This window comes from Chiloscyllium plagiosum, chromosome 23 (assembly GCF_004010195.1).
Source record: "Chiloscyllium plagiosum isolate BGI_BamShark_2017 chromosome 23, ASM401019v2, whole genome shotgun sequence".
Classification (NCBI taxonomy): domain Eukaryota; kingdom Metazoa; phylum Chordata; class Chondrichthyes; order Orectolobiformes; family Hemiscylliidae; genus Chiloscyllium; species Chiloscyllium plagiosum.
In genome coordinates this window covers 3,274,180-3,285,426 of record NC_057732.1, presented here as the reverse complement: position 1 = coordinate 3,285,426, position 11,247 = coordinate 3,274,180, and the positions used below count along the sequence as shown (strand labels likewise).

General features: G+C 43.5%; 1 protein-coding gene across 1 annotated transcript in view; it reads right to left on the bottom strand.

The window, feature by feature from the left end:
- Positions 1-641: 641 nt before the first annotated feature.
- Positions 642-11,247, bottom strand: part of LOC122561441 — a 133,298-nt gene continuing 122,692 nt past the window's right edge. Inside the window, exons 16-18 of the mRNA XM_043713183.1 lie at positions 8,967-9,109; positions 3,165-3,299; positions 642-1,569 (exon numbers count right to left, since the gene is read on the bottom strand). Coding sequence (XP_043569118.1) covers positions 1,443-1,569; positions 3,165-3,299; positions 8,967-9,109 — 405 coding nt within the window. The 3' untranslated portion in view covers positions 642-1,442. The remainder of the gene's footprint in view (positions 1,570-3,164; positions 3,300-8,966; positions 9,110-11,247) is intronic.

Here is an 11,247-nt window from a genome sequence, read left to right as displayed (position 1 = left end):
GGAAAAGGTAATAGATGGGGAGGTGGGAAAGTTTAAAATTGTTGAAATCAGTGTTGAGTCTGGTAGGCTGTGAAATGTCTAGTCTCTTGCTCTTTTGAGCTTCACTGGAAAACTGCAGGAGGTTGAGGAAACAGACATCTCAGTGGAGTAGGTGAAAAGTTAAAATGGCAGGTAACCCGAGATTCAAGATCACAATGTGAACCGAACTGTTATCCACAAAATGGCCTTTGGTCTCCTAATGTTGATGGATGAATATAGTAGACTAAATTGAAAGTATGACCAAATAGCATTGGAGGAGAAGGCAACTATAATGGAATATGTGGAAGGCAAACTGGGAGACAGTGTGGTTGACAATGTCCAAGACGGTAGTGAAATGGAAGAGGGACAGTAAGTCGCAAATACACTATCTGGGGAGGTGGTTGCCTAATAGTATTATCGTTAGATTATTAATCAGGAAACTCACCTAATGTTCTGGAGACCCGAGTTCAAATCCTGCCACGGTAACTGGTAGAATTTGATTCCAATAAGTGCCTGGAATTAAGAACCTAATGTTGACTATGACAACACTGCTGATTGTTGGAAAAAATGTCATCTGTTTCACTAATGCAACAAAGGAAATCAGCTCACCACCACCTTCTCGAGGGCAACTAGGGACTGACAATAAATGCTGGCCCAGCCACCAACTCTCAAGTCCAACGAGTGAATTAGAAACAAATCTGGGCCTTTGCACTCGGTGGGATCAGTGCTGTGGTGAGGAGCCTGAACCAAATAGTGGAAGCACAGTTGTGTTCCAGAACTGGTTTAGGCAACGTAAATTAAAACAGACTACATTAGGAGCATGGAAAGGATTTGGCTTTTGTTAATGTAGCATACACATTTAAGAAAAAGACTGGAGTACCAAGAGCATTGTTATCTTAGTTGATGGTTTGTTCTAATGGCCAAAATATATTGAATCACAGCTGCAGAAATCCAAATGTATTTTTAGTGATGAATACTGGATGAATGTGTCTTTATCAACAATCTGGGGTGAATGTATGTTTAGTAACAGTCCCTCAGTGAATGTGCACTTTGTGCTGGTCCCTCATCGAATGTGTTTTGAATTATGGTCTCTGGGCAAATGTATCTTGAGTGGTGGCCCTTCAGTGAAAGTGTCTTTAGTGATCAACCTGAGACATTCTTCCTGGGAAAGATACCATCTTCTGCCCCCTCAAATGCTGAGCTTCGAATGTGGTTGTACTAATCTTGAAAACATTTGATGGCTAGGATTAAGGATGACATGGAACTCTTGAGCAGCACAATCATCTCATCCTGCTATATTTGGTCAGAACTAACAACAGTTTAACAGTGATTGTTATCAGGGAGGAACTGTAGGAAGTACACCAGCTGACGTATTCTGTCCACAATGTACAAGCAGCAGCTCTCTGCTAATGCCCAGAAAGCTCTCAGTTGGGTCTTCGGGAACAGCTTTCCAGCATGCTTTCCATTATTTCAGATGGAATTCTGTCTGTGTTGCAACAGATATTTCTCTGGGTCAAGCTAAATGCGATGAAATCCTGGATGGTTGCAGCTCTGGAAAAGAAAAGAAAGATTGTGTCTGATTCTGGGACATGACTGCACTCCCCTATTTTCTGCCTATCATCCACTCTAGCTGTTAGCCCGTCGTAGCACAGGATACTATCCCAGTCACTCTCTGACCTGCTTCCCATTGATGGGGATAGTGAAGTGTTTGGAAAGGGTTTGGGCTGTGCCAAAGTGTTGCTACTTCTGTATTCACCTTCACTGCCACTTGGCTCCTCTCACTCCCTAGCCCATGGACACTGACACCCATTGGAACCATCTCCAGACTTGCTCACAGTGCATCCCACCTGCATATTGAGTGAACTGGGAAAACACTCCCACATGACAACGGGAGGCCAGCGATGAGCAAATGGGTGAGGCAGTCAGCAGCGCTGTAGGACCCAGACAAGGAGCACTTTTGTTGATCTTCAACAGCCAGGTATAGGCTCTCAAAGCCCTCCCAAACTGTGAGAGCTATCAAAATGACAAGGCAGGAAGTTTTATAAAATGGGGAAGAAGTACAAAAATGTAAATATTGATAAATTAGTGCAAGGTTTATGTTAGACTATCATAAAGGACTGTGCAGTTTGGGGTGTGTGACTTTAGAAAGAACTTTAGAGGGGCAGCATGGTGGCACTGCTGCCTCACTGCCAGGGACCCAGCTTCAATTCCAGCCTCTGGCAACTGTCTGTGTAGAGTTTGCACATTCTCCCTGTGTATGCATGGGTTTCCTCCCTCAGTCCAAAGATGTGTTGGTCAGGTGAATTGGCCATGCTAAATTGGCCCATAGTGTTAGGTGCATTAGTCAGAGGGAAATGGGTCTGGGTGGGTTACTCTTTGTAGGGTTGGTGTGGACTTGTTGGGCTGAAGGGCCTGTTTCCACACTGTAGGGAATCTAATCATATGCCAACCTTGAAGCTAATGAGAGGGTAACATCATGAGATGATAATACCAGGAGGAAGCCATCTTTATGAGATATTGGATTCATTTCCCAAGGAGCACAAAAAGTGCCAAGAAAATTGAAAACATATTTTACAATGATTCAGACTGACTGTGTAGGAAATGTGGTTGGGGTCTCAATAACATGGGGGCATCAGGCTATGATAGTGACTGAGGGTCTGTCAAGGTCTTCATGAACAGGCATCTGGGAACTGTTGCTCAAAGTGAAGTGACGAGGCAGAGACCATTCACCTTTATGAGGAAATGTTGGGCAAACATTTGAAGCAAAAAATCAAGATCACAAGAAGAGTGAGTGGACAGTGATTGGTTCAGTGATTGGGATCTAATAGCAAAGTGCCAGTCCAGGCAAAATGGGCTGACTGGTCTCTCCCCGAGCTGTCCAATTCTGGTACTATTGTTCATGTCAGATGCAAGTCATTAGATGGACACAAGTCAGAAAACTCCACTACCTTTCCCTTGGTTAATTACATTAAACCCATTTCCATTTTACTGGCTTGAGATTATGTAACTCAGGATACCAGGAACCAATGCTGAGACTTTGTCTCAGTACCATATCAGCAGATAAGTTTACATAGTGGGCAACCATTCCCATTCCCATTCCCATTCCCATTCCCAATTCCAGGGCACCCAGAATCCATGCTCTTTACCTGTTAGCGGACTGAAAGCTACACGTGGTTTCTGGCTTAATCGAGGTTTCTGATTTAGGCCTTGCACTCCTGTCAGGCTGATGTTGCAGCGAAGTGTCATCCTGTGTGGTACTTGGCAACTTGGGCTCAGTGGAACTGGAGAGAGATTTGTCAATAACTTGTTTCAGATTAATGATTTGATTCAGCAAGTCTTTGAAAAGTTGTGCCAGATCTCACAATAAACTGTCATTTTCCACAATGGATTTAAGAATGATTAGACATCTTGTTATTGACACATGTCATCTTATACTTTGTTAAGCGGGAAAAAAAATTGAAGAAGGATTTTTAAACACCAGAGTAAGCATCAAAATACTTAGTTATCATCAACAGGGGGAAAACAGAGGCCTAATTCATTCTAATAGTGACATCCAGACTCAAGACCCTCAGAGAAAATGTTTCTCCACATCCTTGATTCAAATCGGAGAGCGCTAATTTTCAAACTGTGTCCCCTAGATCTGTTCTTCTTTTTGTTTTGGATGAATTCCTGATTTACCCTTTCCCCTGATTTGCTGCTACCGTGAAACTTGAAAGGGTTCAGAAAAGATTTACAAGGATGTTGCCAGGGTTGGAGGATTTGAGCTATAGGGAGAAGCTGAACAGGCTGGGGCTGTTTTCCCTGGAGCGTCGGAGGCTGAGGGGTGACCTTATAGAGGTTTACAAAATTATGAGGGGCATAGATAGGATAAATAGGCAAAGTCCTTTCCCTGGGATCCAGGAGTCCAGAACTAGAGGGCATAGGTTTAGGGTGAGAGGGGAAAGATATAAAAGACACCTAATGGGCAACTTTTTCACACAGAGGGTGGTATGTGTATGGAAAGAGCTGCCAGAGGAAGTGGTGGAGGCTGGTACAATTGCAACATTTAAGAGGCATTTGGATGGGTATATGAATAGGAAGGGTTTGGAGGGATATGTGCCAGATGCTGGCATGTGGGACTAGATTGGGTTGGGATATCTGGTCGGCATGGACGGGTTGGACCGAAGGGTCGGTTTTCATGCTGTACATCTCTGTGACTCTATCACAGAGGCTGATACTCTGAGCACCAGTAACTTTAGAGTATTTGATATCTCAAGTCCTCTATGGCTGATAAAATTTGACTAACGTTTTGATAGAATTCCACAATGACTGAGGTATTGGTACATCTTTTACTCATTTACTCCACTGGGTATGGTGCCTTCAGCTGCAGGGACCCTAAGCTCTGGAATTCTCTCCCTAAACCTTCCCACCTCTCTGATTTCTGCTGAACCCTCTTCCTTCTATATCCTTAACAATCTCTCTCTTTGACCAGCTTTCTGGGCATCTGCCCGAATGCTTTACCAATTTTTTTCTAAACAACCTGTTCCTGGATGTTAGTAGAAAGTGAGGACTGCAGATGCTGGAGCTCAGAGTCGAGAGGGTGGTGCTGGGAAAGCACAGCAGCTCAGGCAGCACCCAAGCAGCAGGAGAATCTACTGTTTGGGCATAAGCCCTGATTCTCCTGCTCCTCGGATGCTGCCTGGCCTGCTGTTCCTAGATGTTATTACACACCTCTGGAGCAGGTAGACTTGAACTCAGGACTCCCAGTCCAGGGATAGGGACACTACCACTGTGCCTCAAGTGGCCTAATATTTTATCAAATTATCTTTTTAGCTCTCTTCCTGTCAGGACCGTTAAATATTAAAGGGGCTAAACAAATATTCTGATTTTGTTTTGGATATTAATAGACTTCAAGAGAATGTAGTAGTGAAAGCATTTGTTCTAGAAAGAAGAGTGGGGAGGTAGGCGATCAGTATGATTTTAAAATGAGGAGGAGAGCTGCCAGACCAGAACATAGACACATCTTTGAATTTGACAGGACAATTAAAAAAAATACACAGGATCCTTAGGTTTATAAACAGAGACCTGGAGGACAAAAGAAGCTTGGAATAACGTATCCAATTCTGGGCTCCATACTTGGAAAGGATGTGAAACATTGGAGACGTTTTATTGTCAGTGTACAGAACAATCCCGATTATCCGAACGAGATGGGTGGGAGTCCCTTGTTTGGTTAACTGATTGTTCGGATTTTTATGGGACCTTGAAATCTTGTTCAGATAATCCGAAATACGATGTTTGGATAACCGAGGTTTTTCTGTATACTGGAGTGATCACAGGAATGAGGAATCTGAGTTAGGAGGAAAGATTAAAGAGGCTTGATTGTTCTCATAGAATCAGACAGGGGAGACCAAGCCCTTTGGGCTATCGGGTCTGCATTGCCAAAACTACACTAGTCCTACTTTCCAGTACTAGGCCCATAGCCTTGAATGTTCTGACATTTCAAGTGCTCATCCTTTTTAAAGGTGATGAGGTTTCGCATCTCAACTACTCTCCCAGTGCACTCTGGATTCCTATCATTGTCTGGGTGGAAAAGATTTTCCTCGAATTTCTTCCTTAGTCATCACTGTTGAATAGTTTTTAAATGATGATAGTACCTGGATTTTTAAATTTCGTTCACCAGTACTGAACGTTGGACAGCTGATGGGAAAAGATAACGGTGAAATACAAAATGTGCCTCTGGGAAGGAAAGGCGGTCTAACAGCAGTGTCCTCTCCCAAGCGAATCAGTCCAAACCTGCTCCACTGGCAGGATCTAGCACTTGTGTTTCTAAAGAAACGTTTTGGCATGAAACCCAGTCCCTGCAGGAGGATAACACCAAGATATTCAAAGCCTCTGTGAAGCGAGAGCGTGCTTGGTGTAAAGATAACAATCTCTCCTTCAATGTCAACAAAACAAAAGAGCTGATCATTGACTTCAGGAAGCAAGGTGGAGGGTACGCCCCTATCTACATCAATGGAGCTGCTGAGCTGGGAGTGTTAAGGTCCTGGGAGTGACGATAACCAACAATCTGTCCTGGTCCAGCCATGGTGATGCAACCGTCAAAAAAGCACAGCAATGCCTCTACTTCCTCAGGAGGCTAAGGAAATTCGGCACGTCTGTAAAGACTCTTATCAATTTTTACAGATGCACCATAGAAAGCATTCTACCCAGATCCATCACAGCTTGGTATGGCAACTGCACTGTCCAGAACCGTACGAAATTACAGAGAGTTGTGAACACAGCCTGGCCCATTACCCAAACTAGTCTTCCATCCATGGATTCCATTAGACCTCCTGCTGCCTCAGGAAAACATAATCAAGGACCAGTTATACTCTCATCCATCAAGCAGAAGATACAAAGGGTTAAACACACATACCAACAGATTCAAGAACAGGTTTTTTTTCTCCACTGTGATTAGACTTCTGAATGGACCTCATATTTTAAATTTAATGTTTATCTCACTCAATGTGTACCTTCTCTACAGCTGTATTCCTCAGAATGGTGCTGGAAAAGCACAGCAAGACAGGCAGCATCTGAGGAGCAAGAAAATCGACGTTTCGGGCAAAAGCCTTTCATCAGAAATAGAGGAATATTTCTGATGAAGGGCTTTTGCCTGAAATGTCGATTTTCCTGCTCCTCAGATGCTGCCTGACCTGCTGTGCTTTTCTAGCACCACTCTGATCTATACTCTGGTTTCCAGCATCTGCAGTCCTCACTTTTGCCTGGCTGTATTCCTCACTCTGTTCTATCACCCTAATACACTTTGTATAGTATGATCTGCCCATACGGCACGCAAAACAAAACTTTTTGCTGGACCTAGGTATATGTGACATTAATAAATCAAATAAAAATCAAATCAAAGAGGTCAAAACAGACTCATTGACTTTCTGATTTGTGACTGTTCAAAGGGAGATACTTGCTCAGGAAGGTACTGAACATATTGAGAGAATTCATCAGGAACGCCACATACAGGAATCACCCTGCCTCTTTTATCTACCCAAACATTGACATTATCTGTCCCACATGTGACAGAATGACAGCACCATAGAACATGGACTGCAGCAGTTCAAGATGGCAGCTCACGACTACCTCCTCAAGGGCAACTAGGGATTATCAGTAAAGCTAGTGATGCCCATACCCTACCAGTGAATGAAAAAAGTCTGCTGATCGCAAATTGAACCTATCAGCCATCTCTGAACCCATTGAATTAAAGTGACAGCTATCCCAAGGGTCTATCAGAGAGCAACAGTAGATTCTTGAGGAGTGGGAATGACAGAGGGAATTTAGTATGGCACATATACTTGTAGATAGGAAGTAAATTAAATTAAACACTATTGTGTAAAATTGACCATGACAGGTCAAACCCACTGGGCTTTGGAAATCTTGGATTCTGCTCAGAGTAAGAATCCATCCCTTGCTGTGTTGACAGCACTCCCCAGCTTTCCCACAAAGCGAGGCTCAGCACATGGAATGGAGCTGAGCAGAGACAGGAAGTGACATCAGCCTAGATTTATCACAGGCTGTCCCAGCTACCAAAAACCCCATTCTTTCTGGGAGGGCGGGGTTACAATTGAGGCCACCCTCTCTTCACTGACACAATGTTTGTAAACTAACCCCTTTCCTTTCTGTTCCCACAGTCAGACCTTTCCCAGGAACAGCAAAAATGAGCTGTGGATGTGAGTCGGCGGAAAAGAATGGGAAAGGCTGATTGTTTTCCCACTGTTCCCTGGGGAAGTATTAAATAACAATTCCAACTTGAGATGAAAAACTAAAGTGAGAAATTGTATCTGAAGAACAGCGGATGAATGAATTAGTGAGCACTGTAATATCACTGGGTCCACTAGAACAGCAGTGAGAGTATTAGAGAGCACTGTAATATCACTGGGTCCAATGGAACAGCCAGTGAGAGTATTAGAGAGCACTGTACTATCACTGGGTCCAATGGAACAGCCAGTGAGAGTATTAGAGAGCACTGTACTATCACTGGGTCCACTGGAACAGCCAGTGAGCATATTAGAGAGCAATGTAAGATCACTGGGTCCACTGGAACAGCCAGTATTAGAGAGCACTGTAATATCACTGAGTCCACTAGAACAGCCAGTGAGAGTATTAGAGAGCACTGTAATATCACTGGGTCCACTAGAACAGCCAGTATTAGAGAGCAATGTAATATTACTGGGTCCACTGGAACAGCCAGTATTAGAGAGCACTGTAATATCACTGAGTCCACTGGAGCAGCCAGTGAGCATATTAGAGAGCACTGTAATATCACTGGGTCCACTGGAACAGCCAGTGAGAGTATTAGAGAGCATTGTACTATCACTGGGTCCACTGGAACAGCTAGTGAGAGTATTAGAGAGCATTGTACTATCACTGGGTCCACTGGAACAGCCAGTGAGAGTATTAGAGAGCACTGTAATATCACTGGGTCCACTGGAACAGCCAGTGATCATATTAGAGAGCAATGTAATATCTGCATCCACTGGAACAACCAGTGAGCATATTAGAGAGCAATGTAATATCACTGGGTCCACTGGAACAGCCAGTGAGCATATTAGAGAGCACTGTAATATCAGTAAGTCCACTGGAGCACCCAGTGAGCATATTAGAGAGCATTGTAATATCACTGGGTCCACTGGAACAGCCAGTGAGAGTATTAGAGAGCAATATAAGATCACTGGGTCCACTGGAACAGCCAGTGAGCATATTAGTGCATTGCTATATCACCGGGTCCACTGGAATGATCACACTCATGAGCTTTGCTTTATCACTGAATGTTCAGGAACTGCTAAGCCAAGTACAGGAATTGCTGTGTTTGTTACATTGCCTCTTCAAACCTTTGTGGAATTCTGTGCTATCAGATTATTATGAAATGGCTGGCTGACAGAACGTAACACTGACTCGTGACAAAAAGACAGTTGATAAAATACCTGAACCTGAAGTCATACAGTAGGTAGCGGCCATTGGTGTAGTCGTCATATGTTTTGGTAATTTGCTTCATCAGATCCTTAAGACTGTTACTGTACCCATTAAATATGTGGTCAGCAAAGAGCAACTTGCCTCTTATGTACATCTGTTGGTAGCAAGGAAAAGGCCAAAGAAAAGCAGTCAATCAGCAGCAAAAGCTTAAGGAAGTCAAACACCAATAACTGGACAGAATGTTTAAAGAGTCGAGAGAGTGGTGCTGGAAAAGCACAGCAGGTCAGGCAGAACCCATGGAGCAGCAGAATCAATGTTTCAGGCAAGAGCCCTTAACCTCAGATGCTGCCTGACCTGTTGTGCTTTTCCAGCACCCCACTCTCAACTGATCTCCAGCATCTGCAGTCCTCACTTTCTCCTAGAACTTTTAAAGATCCTGGTAGTTATGCCTAAACATTATTGCTATCGTACAACAGACCTCGTTATCTAAAGAACATGGCCTTTCCTGTAGATACTGCATGGTATCCTCTATCACTAATCACGAGAGACATAGCTTAAACAAAGGAGGATTGCTGGCAGTGAACTTCCTCAACAATCCTTATTCACTCCCACATACAGGTAGAAGTGACAAATACCACAAGGTGCCAGGAATGGTCACCTGGGAAAAAATACCAGTGGTCTGGAGTCCTGTGTATATTGAAACCATTTAAAGATAGCAGATTTACTTCCCTAGAGGGTGTCAGGGAACCAGATGTGTTTTGATGACAGTTGCTACAGCGAGGTTTGACTTCCAGGTCCTTTTATTGAATTTAAATTCCATGATAGAATTTAAACCAAGATCCCAGAATGTTAATCTGTGCATTTGGGTTCCTCATCTCCCCTCCCCCCACCTCATCCCCGATCCCACTGCGCAAAGGACACGAGAATCTTCTCTACCACCAAATCCGACGTCTGGAGGAAGAACTTCTGCCTTGGGACCCACCAACCACATGGCATCAATGTCATCTTCACCAGTTTCCTCATCTCACCTCCCCCCACCTCATCCCAGGTTCTTGGCGCCGCCATCTTGAACTGTCCCACCTGTCCATCTTCGTTCCCATCTATCTGCTTCACCCTCCCATCCGACCTATCACCATCACCCCCCATCTGCAACTACCTCACCCTGATCCCACCCCCACCCTCCTACTTATCTCTCAGTCCCCTTCAACACCCCACATTCCTCATGATGAATTTATGCCTGAAACGTCAACTCTCCCGCTCCTCAGATGCTGTCTGACCTGCTGTGCTTTTCCAGCCACACTTTTCGACTCTGATCTCCAGCAACTGCAGTCCTCACTTTCTCCTCTGGGTTGCTAGTCCAGTGACATTACCATTAGCCCCACCATCGTGCCAGGCTCTTTAATCTTACAAAGGTATTCCCAGCTCCCCACTGCAGCCTGATAAAAGCTGGTTGAAAAGGTGCAAAGATATCTTAAAATACACGTTTCACAGTACTTTTGCTGATATATAAATTCTTTTGGATTTGTGGGCTTCGTTCCTCTAATAGTACAGTTTGGAACCCTCCAGAATTTCCTTCTGTTTTTAATCATGAGAAATACAAGTTGAGAAGGTTCCTTAACTTAGAGAATTATTCCTTCATGAATTAGTTCTATAGCAACAAATGCAAGTAAATTTCAAAGCTTTATGGTGTTTATTAACGATTCATTTCCATTACACCCATGAGTTTGGATATAAACTTCGATTCTCTGCTCACAACTACTTTTCAAATTTACATTGTAACAATCACAAAATTGGTCCATGACATTCATAATTTAAGAGTATTGTAAATGAAAGTCTGCATTCTGGAAATTGCCTGTAACTAACACATGGGAATGACACTGGGAAGAACTCAGATATTTTGACTGTATGTTGAAAATTATATGCCAGTGTCACTACCTGTCTGAAAGGATTTAATGTCAACTGTTTTCCATTGTAAATCCCAATGTCTAAATTTATAATGGAACTGTAATTATCCTGTCCTGCTAAAGGCAGCTTTGTAAGGCAGCAATTTGACTACACAACCTCAATTGTTGAGAGATTTCTTTAAGAGGAGACAGACTTACATTTATATAGCGACGTTCATGACCACAGAATGTCCTAAAGTGTTTGACCGCTAATTAGGTGTTCAGTGAACAACAAAGCTGCCTTCAAATGTTTGATGTCAGAATCACTGGACATTAACTTAACCGAAGGTAAAAACACTGACTGCAGATGCTGGAAACCAGATTCTGGATTAGTGGTGCTGGAAGAGCA